The sequence below is a fragment of the Epinephelus lanceolatus genome, chromosome 7 (genome assembly GCF_041903045.1).
Source record: "Epinephelus lanceolatus isolate andai-2023 chromosome 7, ASM4190304v1, whole genome shotgun sequence".
In the NCBI taxonomy this organism is placed as follows: Eukaryota; Metazoa; Chordata; class Actinopteri; order Perciformes; family Serranidae; genus Epinephelus; species Epinephelus lanceolatus.
In genome coordinates, this window is record NC_135740.1 from 44,070,762 (window position 1) to 44,097,169 (window position 26,408).

The 26,408-nt window shown below is 40.1% G+C and overlaps 1 protein-coding gene across 1 annotated transcript in view; it reads right to left on the bottom strand.

Moving 5' to 3' along the window:
* The window catches only part of dgkq (diacylglycerol kinase theta), a 40,153-nt gene that overhangs the window by 7,471 nt on the left and 6,274 nt on the right, over nucleotides 1-26,408 (bottom strand). The window contains exons 2-22 of the mRNA XM_033633567.2: nucleotides 19,538-19,617; nucleotides 16,125-16,224; nucleotides 13,097-13,182; nucleotides 11,697-11,822; nucleotides 11,090-11,243; nucleotides 10,450-10,518; nucleotides 10,119-10,219; nucleotides 9,584-9,798; nucleotides 9,407-9,497; nucleotides 8,362-8,416; nucleotides 7,701-7,762; nucleotides 6,356-6,506; nucleotides 6,163-6,201; nucleotides 3,838-3,953; nucleotides 3,554-3,705; nucleotides 3,130-3,278; nucleotides 2,871-3,049; nucleotides 2,437-2,537; nucleotides 2,196-2,342; nucleotides 1,995-2,106; nucleotides 1,724-1,876 (exon numbers count right to left, since the gene is read on the bottom strand). Of these exons, the coding sequence (XP_033489458.1) occupies nucleotides 1,724-1,876; nucleotides 1,995-2,106; nucleotides 2,196-2,342; nucleotides 2,437-2,537; nucleotides 2,871-3,049; nucleotides 3,130-3,278; nucleotides 3,554-3,705; nucleotides 3,838-3,953; nucleotides 6,163-6,201; nucleotides 6,356-6,506; nucleotides 7,701-7,762; nucleotides 8,362-8,416; nucleotides 9,407-9,497; nucleotides 9,584-9,798; nucleotides 10,119-10,219; nucleotides 10,450-10,518; nucleotides 11,090-11,243; nucleotides 11,697-11,822; nucleotides 13,097-13,182; nucleotides 16,125-16,224; nucleotides 19,538-19,617 (2,438 nt within the window). The remainder of the gene's footprint in view (nucleotides 1-1,723; nucleotides 1,877-1,994; nucleotides 2,107-2,195; nucleotides 2,343-2,436; nucleotides 2,538-2,870; nucleotides 3,050-3,129; nucleotides 3,279-3,553; nucleotides 3,706-3,837; nucleotides 3,954-6,162; nucleotides 6,202-6,355; nucleotides 6,507-7,700; nucleotides 7,763-8,361; nucleotides 8,417-9,406; nucleotides 9,498-9,583; nucleotides 9,799-10,118; nucleotides 10,220-10,449; nucleotides 10,519-11,089; nucleotides 11,244-11,696; nucleotides 11,823-13,096; nucleotides 13,183-16,124; nucleotides 16,225-19,537; nucleotides 19,618-26,408) is intronic.

Consider the following 26,408-nt stretch of genomic DNA (forward strand, 5'->3'; position numbering starts at 1 on the left):
CAATATATCAAACTGAGGATAAATACCAAACAACAAATATATTACAGGTATACATACAATATACAAAAGTAAGGATACCAAACTACGAATGAACTACATGTATACATACAAAATGCCAAACTAAGGATAAACTACAGGTATACACACAATGTACTTAACAAAGGATAAACTACAGGTATACACACAATATACCAAACCAAGGATAAACTACAGGTAAACACAGAAAACACCAAACAAAAAATAAATTACAGCTATACACACAATAAACCAAACCAAGGATAAACTACAGGTAAACACAGAAAACACGAAACAACAAATAAACTACAGGTATACACACAATATATCAAACTAAGGATAAACTACAGGTAAACAAAGAAAACACCAAACAACAAATAAACTACAGGTATACACACAATATACCATACTACTAAGAAACTACAGGTAAACACAGAAAACACCAAACAAAAAATAAATTACAGCTATACACACAATAAACCAAACCAAGGATAAACTACAGGTAAACACAGAAAACACGAAACAACAAATAAACTACAGGTATACACACAATATATCAAACTAAGGATAAACTACAGGTAAACAAAGAAAACACCAAACAACAAATAAACTACAGGTATACACACAATATACCAAACTACTAAGAAACTACAGGTAAACACAGAAAACACCAAACAACAAATAAACAACAGGTAAACACACAATATATCAAACTGGGGATAAATACCAAACAACAAAATGTCAAACTAAGGCTAAACTACAGGTATACAAACAATGTACTTAACAAAGGATAAACTACAGGTATACACACAATATACCAAACCAAGGATAAACACAGAAAACACCAAACAACAAATAAACTACAGGTATACACACAATATACCAAACCAAGGATAAACACAGAAAACACCAAACAACAAATAAACTACAGGTATACACACAATATATCAAACTAAGGATAAACAACAGGTAAACACAGAAAACACCAAACAACAAATAAACTACAGGTACACACAGAAAACACCAAACAACAAATAAATAACAGGTATACACACAATATATCAAGCTAAGGATAAACAGCAGGTAAAGACAGAAAACACCAAACAACAAATAAACTACAGGTATACACACAATATACCAAACCAAGGATAAACTACAGGTAAACACAGAAAACACCAAACAACAAATAAATTACAGGTATACACACAATATACGAAAGTAAGGATACCAAACTACTAATGAACTACAGGTATACACACAAAATGCAAAACTAAGGCTTAACTACAGGTATACACACAAAATGCCAGACTAAGGATAAACTACAGGTATACACAGAATATACCAAACTACAGGTAAATCCCATGAATACATAGCAAACTCCAAACTACAGGTAAACTACAGGTATAAATAAATTACACCAAACTACGAACACACAACAGGTATACACAGAAAATACCAAACTACAAATAAACTACAGGTGCACACAGTGTATCTCAAACTCCAGTTCAAGTAAAGGCACTCAGAATAAACCAAACTAAAATGAATCACATCAATACAATAAAAGATCGAGAAAAAAAAAAAAGAATTGAAAAAAACAAAAGAAGAAAGGAAACAAAAGGACAAAAAAATGGAAAGGAGGAAAGATGCAAGACAGAAAAAAAAGGGAAGAAAAGAAAAGACAAACTACAGGTGCCCAACAGGGACAAACCTTTGGTCCAGCAGCAGAGATGATGATGTGTCCGGGCGGTTGGATCCACGGTTCTCCGTCCACCTGGACAGGTATGGGTTTGCTCACCGTCAGCCGGATGTAGTTCCCTTGAGCGATACGAATCCCTGAGCGCATACCGCTCTGCACCTGGCCCTACACACACACACACACACACACACACACACAATTTATTTGTTTGTTTCACAGTACCAAAGTTGCACCAAACCTGGACTCCTGTATACGTTACAGCCCTAGTTGTGACTTCTCTCACCATGTGAACGACCCCGGTGACCCCGACCACCTCAAGCAGGCCGTCATCAATGCTTGGTTTCTCATGGCGACCATCGACCTCTGACCCCCAGAGGTCAGCACCAGAACCCCAACTACACACAAACACACACAGGAATGTGTCAGTGTAAGGTCACAGTGAGGATGTGATATGTAAATGATGTGTGTTTAGTGTGTGTGTTACCTGGGTATGTTGAGGAAGATGAGCCCCTCTATGTTTGGTAACGGGACGTTCTGAGTGTCGACCTGAAGCTGCAGCTCTTTGTGGAGACTCCTGGTGTAACTGATCTTCTGCAGGCCGACCTTCACGTACACACCTTTGTTATGGAACCTGTGAGGGGGCGGAGACAGGAAGCTGAATGTAAATGAAGTCTTTGTTTTATAGAAACACGTCTCAGCTGTGTCTGAATAAACTCAAGTGTCACCTGCTGGTGAATTTATCAGGTTCGTCCTCTCGGGCCTGGTGGAAGTCGAGGCTGAGCTCTGCGTCGATGCCGAGGCCAAAGTAGTTGTTCATCTGCACAATCTGAGACACAAAGAGAGACATTTAACCCTGTCGTTATTACTGTTAAATATACTGTAAACCTCCAGAACGATTGACACTAAAGGAATTCTGACCAGGAGTTCATGCTTGGCACATGGGAGAAGTTTCAGCCGGTTGCCATCTGCAATGCTCACTACTCGATGCCACTAAATCCTACACATTGCTCCTTTAAGACAGAGTTTGGTCTCACAGATTTTGTATTTTCCTATAAAGATTTCTATGATATCAGACAGATGCAGCACTCCAGATTTGAGAGGCTGATTAATAAAACCCTAATGACATGTTCCTGACTGTCCTGCAGGACCTAGACCAGACCTTGGGTGGCTCCAGGAAGCCGTTGTCCTTTCCGTCCTCAGAAATGTCCTGTGCATCCAGCAGGATGGTCCACCGGTCCATTAGAACCTCGTCGGCCTCATCCACAGAGACCAGGATGTGGTGGGGGTCCTCGCCGCTGTAACCTGGTCCCCACCTCAGGACACGGGCCAAGTCGTTACCTGCAGAGACGAGACAGACTTTAGTAGATACTGACCCTCTCACCTCTCAGAGTCAGTGAGCTGCTCTGTGCTGGTCTGACCTGTTCCCAGCGGTACGATGCCGATGGGCGGCTCTCGACACACCAGTTTGTGCCGCACAGCTTCCAGTACTCCCAGCACCCAGCCCACTGTCCCATCACCCCCACAGACCAGCACCCGAAAGCTGGGAACCTCCCGGAATGTGTGGAGGCTGGATCAAAGAAGAAGAAGAACAGGGAACATCAGAAACATTTGATTTTGTACCGCGGTAAGGACGTCTGTCATCAAAAAGGCTGCAGTCGCCGTTCTAAAGTAATCTGATTACTAAAAAGTCTTGCATAGAGAAAACTGTTTGTCATCTACGAGTGAGACATTCCTTATGAATTAAATGTGACAATAATCATCTGCCCTCTGATGTGGATGTCAGTGACATCACAGCGCTGACTCTCAGACCTGAAACTCTCAGGGTGCGTTTGTTTCTCTCACCCTGCCAGCGGTCCTCCATTGGAAATGTCAAAGACCTGATGAGGGTTCAGAAGTTTCCTGAAGCTGTAGAGGAGCTCTCTGCCTTTCAGGCCGCCGCTCTTTGGGTTGACAAACACCAGCAGGGGACAGACATCTTCTCCCAGCTGATTGTGCTGAAAGACATTCACAAGAACTATATTTAGTCACCTTTCTAGTGACAAAACACAACCTGATAAAATCCTGGTTAGAAGTCATGTGTGTTTGCATCAGAAACAGTGTTTGTAGTTTTATGAAATGATTCTCACCAAGATCTCTGGGATAACGAGTGAAGTGAGCGTCTTGTTGCTGACAGTCGTGTCTTTAGCCAACATGTAGATCCTCTCTGCTTCAGAGAAACACGAGATCTGCAATGCCACTGCACCTGAGCACACACAGATATAAGTACACGTCTCAGGTATTTGTTCTTTTCCCTTTTGTGCCATTTGGTATTTCCTACTCCACTACATCTACCTGACAACTTTCGTTGCTTTACAAATTCTTTCTTACGAATACTTTACAACCTGACAATAATATGGTTTATGTGGAGTTAGGAAGATATCCACTCTGCGTTGCAGTTAAAAAGAGAATTATTGCCCTTCTGTGTGGAGTTTGCATGTTCTCCCTGTGTCAGCGTGGGTTTCCTCCTGGTACTCCAGCTTCCTCCCACAGTCCAAAGACATGCAGGTTAATTGGTGACTCTATATTGTCCGTAGGTGTGAATGTGAGTGTGAATGGTTGTCTGCCTCTATGTGTCAGCCCTGTGATAGTCTGGTGACCTGTCCAGGGTGAACCCTGCCTCTCACCCAGTGTCAGCTGGGATAGAAATAATGCACGACTTAAGTGTTTTAAATTAAGACTTAAAAAAATCTTAAGTACCCCCTGCTTACTTCAAAGTACTCCTAGAGCCTTTTTTGGCCAAAAAAATAAATACAAAATGTGTCTGGAGCTGCAAAACATATTTGAACCTTATAATTTAAGTCTTATTTAGCCTATAACATTATGGTAACACTTTACTTGAAGGTATCTACATAAGGGTGACATGACACTGTCATGACTATGACATGACACGGTCATGAACTTGTCATAAACATCATGTACATGTCATAAACGTTTATGACTGCTGTCATTAAGTGACATTCAGTTTTTGCAATGACAAGATGACATTGTTTGGGTTGTCTTGATTATTGCAATGACAAGATGACATTGTTTGGGTTGTCTTGATTATGACAACCTGACATTAATCAAAGTGACATTACCAGAAGTTGGCTTTGGCATGACAATTTAACATTAAATTTGTTTGGGAGGTCCCTATTATGACAACTTGACATTAACCAAGATGACATTACCAGAAGATGTCTTTGTCATAACAATAATAATCATTATGTCAACTTGTCATAAACACAAAAAAATGTGCATTTCTTGTTAATGTCAAGTTGTTTTTTGTTTTTTTTTAAAGATATTTTTGGGGGCATTTTTGCCTTTAATGGACAGGAGAAGTAAGTATGAGAGGGGGAGAGAGAGAGGGGATGACATGCAGCAAAGGCTGGACTCAAACCCGGGCCGCTGCGACAACAGCCTTGTACATGGGGCGCCTGCTCTATCCACTAAGCCACCCACGCCCCAATGTCAAGTTGTTATGACAAAGACATCTTCTGGTAATGTCATCCTGGTTAATGTCAAGTTGTCACAATAGGGACATCCCAAACAAATTTAATGTCAAGTTGTCATGACAAAGACATCTTCTCGTAATGTCACTTTGATTAATGTCAAGTTGTCATAATCAAGACAACCCAAACAATGTCAACTTGTCATTACAAAAACCGAATGACACTTAATGACAGCAGTCATAAACGCTTATGACATGTTCATAATGTTTATGACTGTGTCATGTCATAGTTATGACAGCGTCATGTCATTTTTAAGTAGATACCTTCAAGTAAAGTGTTATCAACATTACTAATACATCTGAATGAGCATTTATTGATGCGTTTACTACACTTTTTGATTTTTGGATGTGGAATCCAAAGCTAGTCTAGCTAGGAAAACTTAAGAAGCCACTGCTGTTTAGGTTCAGCTAAATTTATAATAAAAAGTGCCAGGCCATAGAATTTGAAAATTCAAATGTTGGGAAAAAAAAACAGCTGACATTAGTTTATATAACTTTTTGTCAAAGCCACAAGGAGCCACTGATGATGGGCTGAAGAGCTGCATGTGGCTCTGGAGCTTCAGGTTGCCAACCACTGTCCTAGGGTTAGACACACCCCCGTTGAGGAACAATGGCTCAGATCTTTCAGAAAATGATTCAGCCAAGAGACAAAATTCTGTCTTTGTTCAACTTTGTCTTAAGGGGCTACAAACCAGAAAAGGCTGGGGAACACAGAGCTGAAAGACTTATAAGAGACTTTTTCAGCCTCTCAGCTGCTTTTAAAGCGAAACAAACTGTCACTACAACATTAAAAATTAAATGATGTAAAAGCTGGTTACAGACAGAAGATCTGATGCTCTTATTCTATTATTTAATCACTGATCACAGCACTGAACATATCCTCAACATCTACCCAGCAGGATGATTTCCATGACAATTGCCTCACCTTGACTGGCATAGATGTGGCTGATGGTGACCAGATGACCTGCAGAGACCGAGAGAGAAACTGTGAGCTGACCTCAATAAGAAGAAGAAGAAGAAGAAGAAGCAGCAGCAGACAGGAAGTAAAGAGGAGGATGCAGAGTGATGTTCTCAGGTAAATTTGTCTCAGGTGACGTTAACCAGTGGCTCACACTCACTTTTGATGGTCAGGTGTTCCTGGATCAGCTTGGCGTACTCCTCTTTGTTCAGCAGGGCGGGCAGTCCTCCAATCAGCAGGTTGACCTGCACCGCTCGGTTCCTGCTCTCCACCACGTAGAACCGAGTCTGGTTCATCTGACGCAGAGACACCTGGGAAAATAAACCAATCAATAAATCAATTAATCATGCTTATGTCACCTGTAAAAACTCATGCTCCTGTCTGATGTTTCAGTGACACAGTCGAAAGGTTGGACTCAAATTAAATATAATAAAAAATGAGGTGAGACAACATCATGTCTGTAATATTCACATACAAACTCTTTCTATGTCTGAGAATTAATGTGTTGTTTGTAAATGAGATTACACTGCAAATTAATATGGGAATATACATTTGAGTTTAATGTTTTTTATTTTCATTGTATATTTTCAGTTAATTTATTTATTGTTGATATTTTGTCATTTGATTTGTTGGCCAAAATGTGATGATGTTCATGGAAAAATTCAATAAAATCCAAATTACAAAAAAGTGAAAGAAGAAAAAGAAAACAGAAGAAGAAAAAAGTATGATTGTTTCCCAGCATTAAAAAAAAAATGTATTAATCTCGATTTTAAAGGGTCATTTTGCCCCCAAATAACTGATTTGTGTTCTCAATGTTCTTATTTGCCTCCCTTAACTTCATTAGTTGTTTCTTCATGACTCAATAACTTAATTACTAAACTGTGCTCTGTAATTATGCGCTTGTCTCTTTTGTACTATATCTGTAATACATGTAAACTCAATATAATAAATAAATACACCATTGTAGAGACTATAATTTCTAGAATCTAGAAACAAACAGCAGTAAAAATATTCCTGTAAAATTAATTTCTTTCAACCCTTTTGTTTTCTGTCTTTAATAGGTTGTGGAGTCCCTCAGGGAAACGTTCTGGGCCCAGAGGAAACACTGTCCTATTCAACCAAGTAAATAAGATAAAGATGAAAACATCAAATCTGTATTTAAAATAAAGAAATATAATAATAAATATATAATTCATAATTAAGTATTTGTCAGGTCACTTAAATTGAAACTGTTACATTACATAAAATAAAATAAGTTTAAGCATGCAGGTTTATAAGGTGAAAAGATCTTTTAAAAAGCAGTAAACCAGTGATGGAAGATGTACTCCGATCCTTTCTGATACAACACTGTAAAAATACTCAAGTAAAAGTCCTGCATTTAAAACCTCACTGTCTAAAACTCAGAACTGAACAGATCGATGTGATAAAAAAAACTCTGTGTGCTGTATGCTGTGTGTGTGTGTGCTTATGTGTTGTTTCTCTGCAGCTGTTTTATCTCCTCCTACCTTCCTGATCTCCTGCAGCTTGTCCTGAATCTTCTCCTGAGGCGTCAGCGTCTGTCTCTGAACTGGAGGACAAACACAGAGACAACATGACCTTCACTGATGTGTTGTCACCGCGGGTGTAGCGCTGCCAGAACCACGCACTGACACTTTTTTCTCCGAGTTAGGAAGCAGACTATTCACAGTTTGCATGATGATGTCGAAATTCATACACAGTTTTTTAAGCACTTTAAGATCCAATTATTACTGAGGCATATATTATTTAACTTTTAAAAACAAGCCACAGCTTATCTGTGCACGAGCATGCATGTGCTTTCGTACTTATAATATAAGTCTATTTGCACTACACCCCTGGTTATCATGCAGAGCTCCAACATGCTGCTCTTATAATCAGGGCGTTTTTATAACTTAATTTAAGGGTTGTTTTTTTTTTCAGGCAGATATTTTCAAATTATGGGTTTATGATTATGGGATTTTAATGGCGAACAAATTCATCTCCAGCTCTGCTTCATCATCATCATCATCATCATCATCATCACCTGCTGCAGGTTTAGGCATTTCTCTGTCATGAGTGATGATGAGTCACTCTGCAGAGACATCAGAGGGTTTAAAGGACAGAACTGGTGTTTAATGTGTGGGCTTTATTACTGACATTACTGCTCACCTTGCTTGCTGCTCATGCAGACCTCCAACAGGCTGAAACTGGACACATCTTCCTCCTGAAACATCATTATCATCATTAGCAGGAGATTCATTAACCCTTTGAAACCTGGAGCGACATCACTTTCCTTGTGCTGCTTTCAGACTCCTTTCAAAAGTATGTAAACCTTTGAACCCTGAGCATATTGGGGTGATTTGTTTCAAACTTGGTATGAAATGTCAAAAAATTGCAAAAAAAAAAAAGAAATAATAACAATAATAATAATAATAATAATAATAATAATAATAATAATAATAATAATAAATTATATTAACAAAAATGGGGACATAAGAAAAAATAAATAAATGTATAATCTTATTAATTAAAATTTAATATAACATTAAATATAATTTTAAGATTTAAAATTATGGTACAAAAATTCTATTTCTTTTTTGGTATTTCTTTTTTTTTTCTTTTTTACAAATTTGTTTTTTTTTTAACTCTAATTCTATATTTGTTTTATTCTACTGATGCAAATATCACACTTGTAGCCTCAGTGCAGTGACAATTACTATTTTATCTTTATTATTTTAATATCTTAAGTACTAATGTTAAACACAGCAGCATAATACACATTTTATTTCTATTTTATTTTATTGCTTTATATTTACATACTTCTATTTCATACATAGCGACTGTAACAAATCATAATTTGCCCTCAGGGATCAACATAGTTTATCTGATATTGATAAATAATTAAATACAATTTTAAAAGAAAAACATAAAAAGGAATAGTTTCACATTTTAGTGAATATGTTTATTAACTTCATGCTACATGTCTGTACTGGGAATGTGAAGCCAGCAGCTGGTTAGCTTAGCTTAGCATAAAGATTAGAAACAGAGGGAAACAGCTGACCTGCCTCTGTCTGAAGGTGATAAAATCCACCTGTCAGCAACGTATGGTTTGTTTAATCAGAACAAAGACTAAAGTGTAAACAGTCGTGGTGTTACATGATGTTTACACTTTGATTTCTGTGCTGGTAAGAAGAAGTCTGAGGGAAACAGTCACCTGTCTGTCGAGCTGACTGAGGACCTCGGTGAGGACTGACTCCGCTGTGCTGTTTTTAGAGACGGAGACGGAGATGAAAGCAGCATCCGACCTGAAACACACCAGGTGAGACCATGAACAAACTGGACAAACACCAGTACGTTTGAGCCAAATGAAGACACTGATAGTTTGTCTCACCTGGGCCAGCTTGCGTACACCTTGATGACCTCAGTGTCTCGGGGTTTGGCCCTCAGCAGCCAGGAGTCACCTCCGTCCTTCAGAGAACCTCGGTTGTCCGGACCGCCGTTACGGTTCAGGATGTCGTCGCTATGGAGACGCTGCAAGCCACCGACCTCCTGCAGCTCGTAGTCCTGAGGGTCATCTGGGAGGTAAAAGGCCCGCAGCGCCGCCTCCTGTGAGGTTGCAAAGGCGTAGCACATACGGCTGATTTGTTATGAATGGTCAAAGTTTTCAAAGATGTACAGCTGCTGTAGCGCCACCATGAGGACAGGTAGACACAAGTTTTATCTGAGGAACGGGACTGAACCTGTGTGCAAAGCTTGGTTTATTTTCATGCAGAGCTCCCTAACCCCTGATGATAATCTCATGTTGTACAAAAGCTAGCAGTCGTGTCACTATAAATAGCAGCAGTAGTCGTACAGGTTGTAGTAGTATTCATGGTAGTTGTGGTAACGGTAGTAGCGTGTGTGAAATGTTTTAGGGAAGCTCTCACCACCACTTCCTCATTCCTTGTGGCTCGAATCATGGAAACCAATCGGAAGAAACCTCGCTTGGCCGCATCATCACCGTCAAACACCTTCAGAAACTGCTTCCCTGTGGGGCGCACACACACACACACACACACACACACACTCTATGTTTTTGTGTAGCTGCAGGATTGTACCACCACCACCACTACTCTACACTGAGATATGTTCTATATTTCAAAATAAAAGTCTAAGAGTTTGTAATTAAAAAAATCTGCAATGACTTTTATTCTGAAATTCCCCTAAAACTAAATGAAGGAAAATTTGAAGGATCAGAGATGTAACGTGTGAACTGACCCGACTCTGCAGCAGCCGGCTGACCTTCTTTGGACGCAGCAGCAGACGGATCAACATCATCACAGTTATCTGATGGAGACATGGAGGGGAACAGTCAGAGAGACGACTGGAGATATTGAATATACTGTAGATATATATGTAAACATATGAGCTGTACTTTGTTGTTAACATTGTTTTTTGTTCTGCACTTTTTCATAGATTTGTCCAGTGATGAAAAGTCTTGTTTTTAAATAAACATTGTTAAAATGACTTGGCTAAAGTTTGTTTCCATCTGCTCCTGGCTGAATCTCACTGTGCACTTTCACTTTTGTTTAATTAACTTGTTTGTGAGTTTTCAACATCCTCATTTGAATCTTAATAAACCTGCAGAGACTCTGGTCTCACTTCTCTGCAGGCCGACACACACACACACGCACACACACACTGAACAACACTCTCACAAACACAGTCGTCAGTATTCACATCATGATTTTGTGAAAAACCTCATTTTTAGTTTCACAGTTCAGACGAAAGAGCGAAGCTTTCAGGAAATGAGCCGAGTGTTTCTGCTTCACACGCAGCATCACAGAGGATGTGGTCTGGTGGTGTGTGTTTATATATGTGTGTGTGTGTGTGTGTGTGTGTGTGTGTGTGTGTATACCCAGGTCATGGTTGCAGCTCTCGGTGATGCAGTAGCAATGCATCTTGCTGAAGTTTCTGGAGTCGAGGCGGACGCAGGCCGGATGCAGCAGCATGCAGCGCAGACGTCCCAGAGTGCACTCTGGTGGCACGCTGAGGTAACACGCCCCGTGGCTCTGAAAAAATGACAACACACACGGTGGACTGAGTGATCAATCATCAATGGAGCATGATTGATTAGGGTAAGAATTTCAGAGTAAGACAATCAGAGTGAGGAAGAGTGGGGTGGGTCATGCCTTTGCCATCTTAAGAAATGCAAAGTTGCTTCCCAGTGCTGCCAGACAGGCACACACTCAACACACTGTGGTGACACAGTGCTGGTTGAAAATCGTCAATATAACGCTTTAAGATCAACTGATCCACAACTTTTATCAACTCCTCTCATCTGGACTCTGGAGAACAAACCGTAAAACTGTTAAAAGACGCTGGAAGGAAGCGTGACGGACACTAAAAACCAGTTGACACACAGTGAAGTTGGGACTTTAGGGGCCCTACACGTCTGCAGGTCTGTGAGTCGGTCAACATACAACATCAGCAGGTCTGAGTGACGTGGTTCAGCTGGTTCTTACCGTGATGCCGCACCACTCACACCGCATCCCTGACAGGACGTCAGACGAACCGCAGGAACGTCGACACACCTCACACCTCGCCGCTGATGCCAGGTTCCCCTCCCTCCAGTGGTGGTGGAACGTATCCTGCAGCGAGAGAAAGTAGATCCAGAGTCAGAATTCATTAGAGTACTGGGTTATGATTTTGACTCGTCCTGCCAGAGCACCAAATGTGGATTAATCCGCAGCTGAAAACTGTCATATTTGTGTTTCTAAAGATTTACATCTTTGGTAAAAACCAGCGGGCTTAAAGCTGCACACCAGTCTGACCCAGTTTGTGGTGTTTGTGCTGCTGGTTTCCTGTCAGTCATTTACTGTTGAACTGGTTTTCAATCCGACAGCCATCATCAGCTCTAAAGGATTGATTTTAATCAGCGGCTGTGACCGATCAATCAGCTCAGATCAACACACACACACACACACACACACACTGAGAGTCTCAGGAAGTCTTTGATTAAAGAGTGTGTGACAGCGGCAGGTGTCAGCTGATCAGCCAGACTGATCAATAACACTCAGTCACATTAGTCTGGCACACACACACACGCACTACTGAAGATTGTGTGTTGCACAGACAGATAGATGCAAAGTCATTTGCAGCAGATTTATGACTTCAGGCAGCACAAATAAAATCAACTCGACTGGATCTCCACTATGTTAAGTAACCAGAGATGATAGCAGAGGTCAAAGGTCACAGCTGTGGAGGTTTATCAAGACACTTTTCCCTGGGAGCAAGCTGGAGAGATGATACGACTGGGGGTGAGGCAGATACTGTGTGAGGTGAAGAACAGGTGCAGCAGTGACACACTGATTATGGAGCTGATTAAGAACTGGAAATACCAACATAGTCGTAAGTTGATACAAGAAACATCGCAGCCTAAATCTACAGCATCTTCATCAAAACCTCAGAGTGATGATGAACGGTACCTGCGCCACAGTGTCCGCCCTGGGCTTTGACCCGGAAGTCGAATAGCATTAAATGTGTAACAGTAGAAGAGAAGAAAAAGTAAAGCGTACAGCATGCACCAAATGTACAGAGCTATAAAGTTGTCCACCATGGTAGCAGTTAGCTGCTAGCTAACCGTAGCTAACTTGTTTGTCCATTGTTTGGTCTGTGACGTAATAGGTCAACAGGAAAAAGGTCCAATACTAACAAGCTGAAAGGGGGCCTATCTCCACCTATCGTAGAGGAGTCGCACATACTTGGCTCAATAAATTGAAACACAATGCTGTTCACTGTCCAAGGCACCAATGATATCATTTATTGGCTGCAAACGTTCACTGACTTTCACTGTAGTTTTGAGCCTCTTCTTTCTGTAGCTGCTTGTATTAGAGACTTTACGGTAACCGATCCTCACACTCACCTGCTGCAGAGTCCCATCCAGGTGAGAACTGCGACAGTCTGCACAGCTGAAGATGGCACAGTCAGCGTGGACGTGCAGCTCACACACTGAAACACACACACACACATACGAATTAGTGACATCCTGGTGGCAGCAGGTTATGTCAAGAATGTGAGGTCAAAGGTCACAACAGGAAGTGCCTGGTCTTTACTTGTTTTACTTTTTAGACTTGTCAGCATTCTTTTAAAGCTGAATTCTTCGGAGCAACTTACAATTTATTACTGCATTCTAACTGTGATTCTGATCTACTCTATTTGTATTTTTTATTCTATTTTAATTAGTTTTATTCTACATTTTATTTTATTTTTTGAATGTTGTTCTAATGTTTTTTCCTGTCAGCATAAAGCACTTTGTGTGTTTAAAATGTGGTTTATAAATAAAGTCACATTTCTTATATTATCAGCTTATGTTGAGTTTTTTTAATGTCAAATTCCAGTTATTAATCACACCTTTAAGTCCCTTCATATAACAAACTTTTATCTGAGAGGCTTTCCTGATTTTACCGGAGTTTTAAGTTCATTTAAACTGTCTTTTATTTCCTCAGTTTTTATGCACTAAAGTGTTTTTATCAGGTCTGTTTTAATTGTTGACACGTAAAACACTTTGTAACTGTTTTGAAACGCGCTTTAGAAATAAAGATTATTATTACATTATTTTTATTATTTACTTTTTTTATCTCTTTTTATTCATGTCCTTATGCTGCTGCAACAACTTAACTTCTCCTTTGGGAATCAATAAAGGTTTATCTTGCAGTATTTTACTTTCTTCACTTCCACAGTAGTAAAAGTTTACAGCTTCAGGATCACAGCTGTATAATTTTGTTTTTTATTGCTCTCTGCAGCAGCGGTAGCTCAGTCCATAGGGACTTGGCTTGGTGGCAGGTTCAAGTCCCTGTAAGGACCAAGTATGGAGCGTGGACTAGTAGCTGGAGAGGTGCCAGTCGCCTCCTGGGCACTGCCCTCAAGCAGCCCCCTCACTCCTCCATTTAATGCATGTAGAGGTCCTGTTTGTGCATGTGTGTGTATTTTAGGCCTGTGTGTGTATGACAACAGGGTGGAAAAAATGTAATTTCCCCTCAGGGATTGATAAAGTCTATCTTCTTCTAAAGAATCTGGACCCAGTTATAATAATATACTAATTAATAATGTGAAGGAGTAGATGATGTCTGTTGTCAGCTGTAACTCTGCTGCTGCAGGTGTGAGTCTGCTTGCTGAGGCAGCAGGTCAGCACGGCTCTGTTCACACCTCACATTGTCACACTGACCCCCTCCCACACACACACACACACACACACACACACACACACACACACACACACACCACCACCGCAGGGCAGCTGACCTTCAGCAGAATCCACCTCTCACTCAGCAGCATCTCTGAACATGTTCCCATTCAAATGTTGTGCAAATGACTCGTATGCAAACTGTGATAATATCTGAAGTAAATTCAAATAATGTTAATATTTAAATCCTCTCACACAAAACTGCTACAGTCATAAAAAAGCACATCAGACTTTATATAGTGTGAGAGTGTAAAAGACACATTTACCCAAATTAAAAATAATGACATGTACTATATACTGGTTACAGTCCTGTCCTAGTTTTCAATTTTCTGTTCTAGTTCTTAGTTTCTATAAATATTCTATTTTTTTACCTGCCTATGTGAGCGTCCAAATATTTTATTGTGATATTGTTGTAATTTATTAGCCTTGCAATACTACGAAGCACTCGGTGCTGCATGTTTGTAAGAGAGGTGCTTTATAAAAAAGTTTCTAGAAATATCAACAATGCATCACACACTTTTCACAGGGACTATGTCTCCAATAAAAACGCCACATATACCGCCAGCATATTTTGTGAATTATCCAAAACCAGACTGTGTGACAGGACAGATACCATGACAGGGTGGAGAGAGAAATATTGGGTGAACTGGCCCTTTAGTGACAAAATTTGGCATTTTTGTAAACTGTCATCAATCAACTATTTTTCCGCCCATTCACACAAAGTATGAGAAGTTTTTATTTGTTGCTATTTATCTGTTTCAGGGTGTCGACAGGTATCAGACAGTTAAATTTAATGACCCATTTAAGACCCATTAAAGACACATTTTAACCAAATTTAGGACAGATTTTTGGACAAATCATGTTCTATTTATTTAAGCACCACAGGTAAGTGTTGCAGGTCAGTAGCATATATGTGGTCTTGTGCAGAGGTAAGTGTTATGTAGGAATATGGTTATTAAAGTGGTTAAGTCAGTCTACATTTTGCCAACAGGTAAGTGCTAGTATGAAGTAAAATGACAGTATTTTAGTTTTTTAAAGATTTGTAACATTAGAAATGCGGATTTTTACACAGAAAGGCTTCACTCATTGACACAAAAACACACATTAAAAATGGATAAATGAAATTAGATAAATATGTAAGTAGCAGTTAAGACCTCACAAATTCAAATTTAAGACTATTTAAGGACTTGCAGACACCCTGTGTTCCTTGTGCGGGTCCTGGTCTGTATCTGAATAATAGAACATTATCCTTAATTAAAGCAACATTTTTTGGTTGTTAAATTCTTGTTATATTGAGCAGTTTGTCTTCTTCCCTGACAATCGAACGGCAGTACACAATGAATGAGAAACTCAGTTTTTAACACAGCCGAGAAGTCCTTTAAAGGTCCTTGAAAAAAAATGTATTTCTGGTAAATGATAAAGATTTGATATGATCAAAGCTCCAGAACAGCCACCAAACAGATGCTAAGTTTAAACTGTTTTGTAACAGTGTCGATGTTCCTCACATTAACGAGCTCATAAAATCAAAATTTCAAACATTAATCTGATAAATTCACTTAAAACAGTTTTTTCTTCTTTAACTTCTCATTGTCCCTGACTGTGTTTCACTCCCTTCAACTTGTTTTACATAACTTCATGACTCACTTTGGAAACTCATTTAAAATACTGTACATTGAACTGGTTTAACTGGTTATGAAACTGGTCTGACCTTCACATCTTAGCGCCGTGCTTCCCTCTGTTTGTTTCCTGCAGACGCAGCAGAAACGTTTCTTCTGACCCGCCGGACCGAAGCAGTGAGCCACCGGGACCTGTAGGGGGCAGCAGAGACACTCTGTTACACAACTAAAGGTAATGTGAGCGAGAAACAGAAGACACGATGTTCATGCAGCTGCCAGAGATACATGCACTTTAAAGCACGTTAGCATATGTTAATACGAGTGGGGTTGTATGAGGTGCTTCTCCAAAGTTAGTGTATCACCTACAGTAGACTCGGTCAGCATGTGCCCAGTTTGGAGAAGCAGACTGGAGTACCATCACAGAAGCTAAGCAATGCACTGCTGTGGACGGGGGCAGCAAAACATATTTTAGCCACCTAAAAAATAAATCAGTTTAAGTGTCGGCTATATTTAAAGTATTTTCACAGCTTTACCTTAGAGTCAAACGGCGATTTCCGGGGAACTGAAGCCGTTATCTCTACTCTCCAGAGCCACCAGACTCCACTGACAAAAACAGTAATTTTACCTTGCAGAACACAGGAGCTGCTGCCTCAATCAGGTAGTTAGTTTGTGTTACTGTGTGACTTTGGTGAATCCGAACTAACCCTTTGAAACACCAAAGTCACACAATAAGACAAACTAACTAACCAAACAAGGCAGTGGTACACCAGCAGCTCCTGTGTTCTGTGATGTAAAATTACTGTTTTTCTTAATGGAGTCTGGTTCAAAGAGAGTGAGAGTTCCCTGTCGGGAATCACTGACTGACAGTGACGTAAAGCAGTGATACTATTCTAAATATAGTGTACACTTGAACTGATACTGAGTTTTTTTAGGTGGCAAAAACATGTTTTGCTGCTGACCTCTCCACAGCAGTACATTGCTTAGCTTCCGTGGCAGTACTCCTGCCTGCTCCTCCAAAGTGGGACTGTGCTGGCTGAAATCTGCTGCAGGTAATACACTGACTATAGATAAGTACCGAAAACAACCCCGGCTAAAAAAGATCAGACTATTCCTTTGGGGGAAATTAAACTGTAAACTCCACAATATTGCATGTTAAAAGCCAAAACTGCCTTGATTTTGTACATTTTGACAAAATAAACCACCTGTCAATGCCAATAAATGTATGAAAATACTTCAGAGACTGGAGTTAATTTATTAGAATAATTAAATAACTAAACATCTGTATCAGTCTTTTATAAACCCTCAGCACAGAATCAATCTAGCGGCTCCACAGAGGGAGTCGGGATTATCCGCAGTTTGCTTTAAAAGCTGCGACCCAGCCCTGAATATGACGACGACATCACTTAAATGACATGACATGTTATATAACAGAATGACATGTTAACATCAAACACAGAGAGGACAGGGACGGAGCTCAGGGCCCCTGAACTCAAAGGGCCTGCAGCTGGGTTTCACTAAAACACATGCAAATATACAGACAGCATGGAGTCAGAGTGACCTGTTTAAAGGGACAGTTCACCCCAAAATCAAAAATACATATTTGTCCTCTTCCCTGTAGAGCTATTTATCAGTCTAGATAGTTTTGGTGTGAGCTGCAGAGTGTTGGAGATATCAGCTGTAGAGATGTCTGCCTTCTCTCTGATATAATGGAACTAGATGTCACTCAGCTTGTGGTGCTCAGGGCTCCAAGAAACACATTGAAAAACTCAACAATAATGTCTCTTCACAGAAATCATGACCTGGTTACTCAAGATAATCCACAGATGTTGTTGTGAGCAGTTTCATGTGGGAACTATTTCACCGTGCAGAAAGAAGCATCTACTGTAACTCACCTAGCAACACTGAGCTAGCTAACGTTACAGCACAGCCAAGGAGGACAGCATTAATGTTTACATCTTGTACTGGCACAAGCAAGAGCCTCTTGTCCATGAGTAGATGCACGTTTCCTTCTGCATCGTGATACAGTTGGTGGGTGTAGTTCAGTAGAAAGAAAGTAGTTCCTACTAGGGCCCGACCGATTTATCGACCGGCCGATTTAATCGGCCGATTATAGTCATTAGAAAATAATCAGCAATCGGCCAAAAGTTTGCCGATTGCCGCCGATGTAAACACTTATATTTTCATCACTAACAAAATGCAGGGAATATGGTGTTTTACTTAAAATGATGTCCTTGTGTTACTTTTTGCACTATAACCTACCTCTTTTAAATTGGCAATAATAAGAAGAACTCTGGTACTGTGAACATACATGTGAATGTCTTAATTCATATAGACTTTACATGATTATTGTATTTCCCAGAGGTTTACTTCCCTTTTGCACATCATATTTTTGATTTATATTGTGTTCAAATTGTTCATATGCTGCTTGTTCCACACAATTTCTGATAATAAAAGTATTTGAAAATAGTAAAATGTTCTTCCTTCAATTTATATCTTTGTAACGAGTGTTTGAACTATATTTAAGCCATCAAAAAGCAGGTATTTCGGGGTTTTTAAATTGAAAAACGTAAAAATTTAATCGGCCGATATATCGGTTATCGGATTTTTTTATTCCAATATCGGAATCGACATTGGCCCCAAAAAATCCATATCGGCCGGGCCCTAGTTCCTACATGAAAAAAGCCGTCCTTTCAGATCAGCATGATACGCCGCGGGGGGGCCATTATTGTTTAACGGCGCCCGGTGGCATCAGGGGGAAACGTAGTGAGACAACAACAAAAGCTAAGGTGGCGGAAGCCCAAGTAGGGCGGGCAAAAGGGGTGGTGGATGGGTCCAACAACCACCAACTTTCAACCAGGAGGCTGGTGTTTGTAAAGCCAAACCCTGTTCTGTTTTCCTAAACCCAACCACATGTGTGTGTGTTGACTGAAGACTAAGTGTATGTAACAGGTTGAAGTTGACACGGCGTCCCAGATCGTCAACAACCAACACACCCAGGGTACCAGGGTGGGGCCCATCAGTCCCCAGGTGCGTACTGTGTCATGCTCCGCCCACTCCTGTCAGTGTGTTCCTATCTGATGTTTCTTGATTAATATTCATATATCATATATTCATTCATGTGGACGTGTCACTTTCCTGCTGTAGATGTTTCAGATTGTCATTTTAACTCCTTTACATCCTGTTGGGTCGTTTAATCTACAGCAATGCATCATGGTCTATGAGATCATCATATGTCTGTAGTGTAGCTGTAATCACTAACCACTACATTCCACCACAGTCTGTGTGTGTGTGTGTGTGTGTGTGTGTTTCAGGTCAGGACAAAGACATAATGTCAGCTCTTAACTCGCCTGGACTGATCAGGTGTGGAAAAAAAACACCCGGCCACTCTGTTACCGCTCGTTCATGTTCATTGCCGGGTTATTGATCGGTGCAGCAGTTAGTCAGACTCAATGATCGGTGCTGAGCTGATCAATAAACATCATGTGGGGCTGTTTGTTTTACTCACCCGCACCAGAGACGGAGTCATGCAGGAACAAGCTGAGCGCAGCGTCTTCAGACATTTCTCGTGACACATGAAGTTACACACTGGAGGAGGAGACAGAGGGGACAGTCAGAGACCGTGGAGCAAGGCACCAACACTGTCAGGTCACAGGTTTGATTCCCTACAGATGAACAACACTGCTGACATGACTTTAATCTTGTTTGGTTGATTCTAAGAAGTTAATTATTAGTAGAAAAAAACAGCCCACATTTCATTTTGTTCTGCGTCTTTATCATGAGGAACTGCTGGTTATCACATGTTGACATTCACCACCTTTTACCCACAATCCTTTGCAATCAGAGGTGGTTTTCTTAGTGTGGTCTGGATTACATCATCACCTTAACTAAAATGTGTTTTTCAAGACCTTAAAAACATTACTCAACGATAAAGAGGACAAACATACAGCTGGTGGGAATAAACTTCTTCTCACAATGTTTAAGTGAACAGACAAGGGTGATTTTTGTGCTGATGTGATTTCGCAACACATACTCCAAACTCATCAAATATCAACACTTGGTCAGAAGCCCATCACATTAAAAAATGATGTCTCCTGTGTCAGTTTTGGATGTCAGGGACAGTGTGTCAATGTATGCTCATTGCAAAAGTACACTTTAAACGTAGGTAAAAATCTGTGGGTGCGTTCTGAATCATGTACTTTTTCTTTTTAATTATAGCCTGTACTTAAAAGGTACTGTTGCATGCAGTATGCACACAATCAGGACATACTGTACGACTGTCTCATAATATCATGCCTTGAACTTTGACCCTCAAGTTTTCTAGAGACAGAAGTCAACCCAGAGAGACCTGATGTTATTTTGCAATAAGTTATGACTGCACACACTGTAGATACAAACATATTATATATGTACAAATAGAAATACATTTCTGACCTTCTGCTAGCTACGCCATCCGGACCTCTCAGGTCCTCTGAGACAGGTCTGCTTTGTGTCCCCAGAGTCAAGACTAAACATGGAGAAGCAGTGTTTTGTTTTTATGCTCCACATATCTGGAACAAACTCCCAGAGAACTGCAGCTCAGCACCACCTCTCACTTCTTTTAAATCAAGTTTGAAGACTTATCTGTTTGCCGCTGCCTTAACCTGGAAATCCAGATGTCCTGCCCCTGGCAAATTCGAATTTGCACTGCATGGGAATCTGGCCCCAACGAGCAGAGCACTTTGAATTGCCTATCAGACCAATCAGATCAGTCTATCTGACAGAAGCAGGCTCTGGGCGGGCGTAACACAATGAGGACAGCGCTGCGCCGTAGGAGTCGAAAAGTAAACAGTCAAGATGGCAGCTGCCGAAGGACCGTGTCCATTCAATTTAGCTTTGGAAGAAACGCTAAGCCAACTACACCTATCTTTTTCCTTGAGAGAGGAACAGAAGACTACCCTCGAAGCCTTTGTTTCCAGGAAGGACGTTTTTGCCGGCTTGCCGATGGAATACGGTAAAAGCATAATATATCAGTTATCCCCACTGGTCGGCAAACAAATGGGTCTCAGTGCTTAGCCGCTGGTGGTTGTAATATCACCACTAATCGCCCTAATGGACGACCAAATTAAAGAGGCTGCCAAATTAGGCATTTCTGCCTGAAGAGGCGAATGCCAACTCGTCTTTGGCAGTCCTGAATCCTGGCTACTCCAGAAGACCTTCCAAGACAACTCTTGGGGATTGTCGTAGATGAAGTCCATCTCGTTTATAAATGGTAAGAGCCATCTGGTAAACTTACTCTAATGAAATAGTAAGCTATTTGACATGCAGCTACAAGTAACAGGACGTATCTAGCTGTAGCCTGCCTTGTGTTATGAAGCCCACACAACTGACTATGATCAATGAAGCATCCTTTCCCATGTTGTTCTCAAGTTCTGATTACGAAGTTGATGGATAGTTTGATCAGGCCTAGCTGTTTTGTGAGGATCAATACGTTGTCACAATGGTTATGTAATAACTTTGCGATGTTCTCTGACATTTCTACCAGGGGAAAAGCTGTGACGCTCTGAACCCGTCACCTTGTTTTTTGCTCTGATTGGCTATTGTGCTATCCAATTGCATGCGGCAGCATTTGAAATGCCTCAGTTAGTGCCGCCCCTTGGGTAGGAAGGGTGCATCGGTGAGGGCCAGACTCAAAATCTTTCTAGATTTTTTGCAATAGTTCGTGCTCTTATAGTTCATAGACAGTTATAGCCAGTTATAGTTTTGTAAATACTGGAGGAGAAATTGAGCGAGATTTGAGTTGAGATTTGTGGATGAGGAGGATGGACCGGAGGAGGCTGGTAGACTGTACTGTAGTCATCTCAACCACAGTAAGTAATAGGCCTACAGTTTGTATGCACTGGATATGTATTCCCAGCTTTATTACAAAAATGTTTTTTCAATATCTAGTGTAAATTTTCTTATTGGCTCGTTTTAGAATTGAGAATCATTTTATAATTGAAATCGTTGCCCTCTGAATCGGAACTGAATCGAATCGTGAGGTGCCTAGAGATTCCCACCCCTACCTTTAATTAAATCAAATAATGAATTTTTATTATTCAAATACTTGTATTGATTTTAAATGCACTGCAACTTTCGGGGCATCGGTGGCTTAGTGGTAGAGCAGGCGCCCCATGTACAAGGCTGTTGCCGCAGCGGCCCAGGTTCAACTCCAGCCTGCGGCCCTTTGCTGCATGTCACTCCCTCTCTCTCTCCCCCCTTCAGGCTTGTCTGTCCTATCAAATAAAGGCTGAAAATGCCCCCAAAAATATATTAAAAAAAAAAACAAAAAAAAAACCGCACTGCAACTTTATTAAACTTTATTACTAATTTTTTTTCAAGGGTGTGTCTGAACTTTGAGAGACAAAATAGAAAACCACTGAGGAAATTATTTAGAATAATTTTTTCATTCTTTTATTGTACATCTGTGTCCTTTATTATATTTTATTGCTCTGTAAAGCACTTTGCATTACCCTGATGTATGAAATGTGCTGTACAAATAAAGCCACCTTGCCTTGTCTTGCTGCTGCAGGGCTTCTGCCCAAGCGGCAAATTATATGACGAGTAGTGATGAGATCATGCTGTGCTGTTTTAGCTAATGCTAACAGGGCAGAGAGAGGAGGAGGAGGAGGAGGAGGAGGAGGAGGAGAGCAGCTCATGGAGACTGACCTTCAGCACTGCCTTGAACTGCATCAACAGCTGACTGTGGGTGATCAGCTGTTGATGCCACCCACTTCACGACAAATAGATTCTAATGAATGCTCATAATAAGCATCACAATTATTTTTACAACGCTCACTTGCCCCCGCAATTTTATTGAGAAGAAAAAAAAACAAAGCTTATAAACAAAAACAGCCCACGAAATCCTGGAGGGACTGAAATTAAATTCACTGAATTAGACAAAAACAGACATTCCTGTTTTGTCATTTTATCCATAAACATTTTATTAATTTATAAATTATATCAAAATATGTATTTATATCACAACCTAAAATTACATGATAGAGGATTTAATCCAAACTACTCTATAAATGAATGTATGATGAATTTAGTTTTGCATTGTGCAGAGCAGACACACACACACACACACACACACACACACACACAGTATCAATGTGTCGTAAAGTGATCTGCAGCTCAGATACAGACACTCACAGTTTAGTCATTAAAGAAGAGGAAACAGGTTTTATCTTATTCTCTTTACAGTTATTTAAAGAATGTCTTTATTTTCATCCGGACAAAAGGAGGAAACTCTGCAGCGCTCAGATAAAACACTCACTTCAGCTCAGGGTTCCTACTCCAACAGCTTACAATACTAAAGGCACAAATGTGTCGTGATATCAAGTAACAGGTTAGTGGAAATGTTTTTAAAAGAAGCCACTTGAGTGGGTGTCATCTCCACCTCGACCACTCTGCCTGCCTGCTGCTGCCGTGGCGTTCAGTTTGTGGTGTTCAGTGCCTGTTGTGTCACACTGTGGTAAACCTCACATGTTCACTCTGGACAGTTTCACAAACTGAGCTCATCGACAACAACTCTGCAGCCAAACTCTTCTTTATCTAGAAAACACGTCAGCCAGGTTTTGCTCCTCCAAAATGACGTTAATATATCTGATGAAGTCTGATACTAAACACCAGTGACTCAGCCGAGAGATCTTTACAGTCACGACTTCAGTTACAGAACGAAACGTTATCAAGTTGCTTAATTTTGTGTTTCTGTTTCTTGCACGTACAGTGTTCAAACTGTAATTTTTGAGTGTGACATGCTGACCCACACATTACTTGTTTCATAACTGACGTATTGTATGATAATTATTTTATAACTGTTAAGGTCATTTATTTTTTTTAAAAGGCACACATATACTCTCTTTTTGCAGCTTCCTTAATCCAGTAATAAAAAGTAACTAAGTTCTGTCACTTTTAAAGTACTTTACTTGAGTATTTCCATTTTATGTCACTTAATCTCGACCACATCTAAAAAGGTAAATATGGGACTTTCTACTCCACTACATATATTTGATAACTTTAGTGACTTTGCAATCCAGATTATTAACACAAAATATAAAACAAGTAATAAATAATGATGTATGATTATAGATTAAATTATCTAGAAGAATATAAAGTGACAAAGTGACATTAAAATGACAAACAACACATTAATGCATCAATAATTACAATCCAATTACCTAATATATTCTGAAATGGGGCGGCACAGTGGTGCAGTGGTAAGTGTGGTTCTGTAAGCTGAAACCATTTCCCTCAGTGGAAACAAAGCTTTTGTTTACTTTAATTTCACAGATAAGAAACAATAAATCGTGAAGACAATAAGCCTCCACAAAACAACATTTTAAGTCTTGTGTGTGATTTATCCTGGCTTCATATGAGCAGAGGAAACCTCCGCTCTTCGCTAGGCTAATTTATACAGTGTAAAATACCATAGGTTTGGGCTAATAACGTTAGCATGTTGTATTTGTTTGAAAACATGTTTAGTATCAGACAGTTGTTTTGTCAGTGAACCTTGTGAGTTGTACTGGAGCCAAATTATGTAACGTTACCTTTGTTAAATGTTGCTGTTGTCCCTGGCTTCATATGAGCAGAGGAAATCTCTGCTCGTCGCTAGGCTAATTTATAAAATGTAAAATGCCATAGGCTTGTGCTAATAACGTTAGCATGTTGTATCTGTGGGGAAAATGTGTCCAGATAAAGACAAGTGTTTGTCTGTGAATGCTGCGAGTTATAGTGAAGCTGATTTGTGTACTTGTGTTTGAAGCTGTCTCTATTAAGCCATGTTTAATGTGTGTTTAATGTGTGTTTAGTGAGTGTTTAATGTTTGTTTAGTGAGTGTTTAGTGAGTGTGTAATGTGTGTATAATGTGTGTTTTGAATCAGCTAAACTTTACAGCACTTCACAGCAACCCCACCACAGACTAGTGTTTTGGAGGTGTAACTGCAGTGACACAGACACACCACCACACAAGTATAAATGCTCACAACAGTGTAGGCCATGTGCACAGGCTACAGTGTAGGCTCTGCCGCACAAGTATATATTCCCCTTTAAAGGCCCATTCTCCACCCAACACATTGTTGGAGGGCCCACTCTCCCCAGTGCAACCACACTGCCTGCACTGTCTGTATTTAAGCCCCTGAACCTGAGCATTTCTTCCAGCACTGCTCCAATGTGACGATTTTCTGCTTCATGTCACTTTAAATTAAATATTTTGGGGTTTTGGACAGTTGGTCGGACAAAGAAAGATGTTTGAAAATGACACCTTGGGCTCTTAGAAACTGTGATCGTCATTTTTACATCTGCTGAATTATAAATCAGTTAATTGTTCATGTTAATGAAAACAACAGCCTTGAACTGGAAATACACACTTTTAAAGCCGCAGTCGTCTCCTCTGGCTGCATGACAAACCAATACTGTTTGCTTTCTCTGTTTTTTTTTTCAGTCCTCAGAGTTTCCTACTGATAAAATCTAATTCAACCTTTATTTCAACTCAGACAGACACTTTGCAGAACAAAGGGACTATCTTCTATCTTTCAAGGGCGTGTCTGAACTTTGAGAGAAAAAATAGAAAACCACTGAGGAAACCAAAGAGCCGACGGAAGAGCATTAACAATAAGATTAACACATATCAGATTTAAAGACAACAATACGACTACAGAGAACATTAATCATTAGAGATGCATCAATCCATTGTATCAGTGTGGCACATATACTGCACAATGTCTTAGTCAATGAATCAAACATCTAATAATGACCTTCAACTACCAGTTACTATAATTCAGTTACAGCCAGTCACTCGCTCAGGTTTTCGTGCCACAGTAAGAGGCTGAGCCAGTTTGTTTGAATCTTGTTTCGACCTGTGGTCAGAGGTGTGCTTTGTTGTAAACACACCTCACGATAATGTCAGTGTGTAGTGACGCACCCTGGAGTACAAATCTACATCACTGCAGCAAGGTCCGGTTTACGAGCGTTGATGCAAACTGGATGAACCAGCATCTGTAATTATGGCACGTTCTGACAACTGAAAATCGCCTACATCAGCAACCTGTGCAAACAAATCATTGTGCTAAATCCAACATGTATTGTGTGAGTAGTAAACAATATTGCAACGTGATTAACGTCATATTAGGTTTGTTTATAAATTAACTAATGGAGCCACTTATGTCTGAGAGGCCGTGCACAGCTTACTGCTGAGCTGAGGCAACATGAAGGAGATTTTGATATTTTTGCTCTTTAGAAAAAGTTTCACAAAAGGTGAAGTTTTATTTTCTTAATTGTTTTGATGTTTGGAAGAAGAAAAAAGAAGAAGTTAGTACTGTGAGAAATAAAAACACAGTGTGTCAGTTGTCCTGCTGATT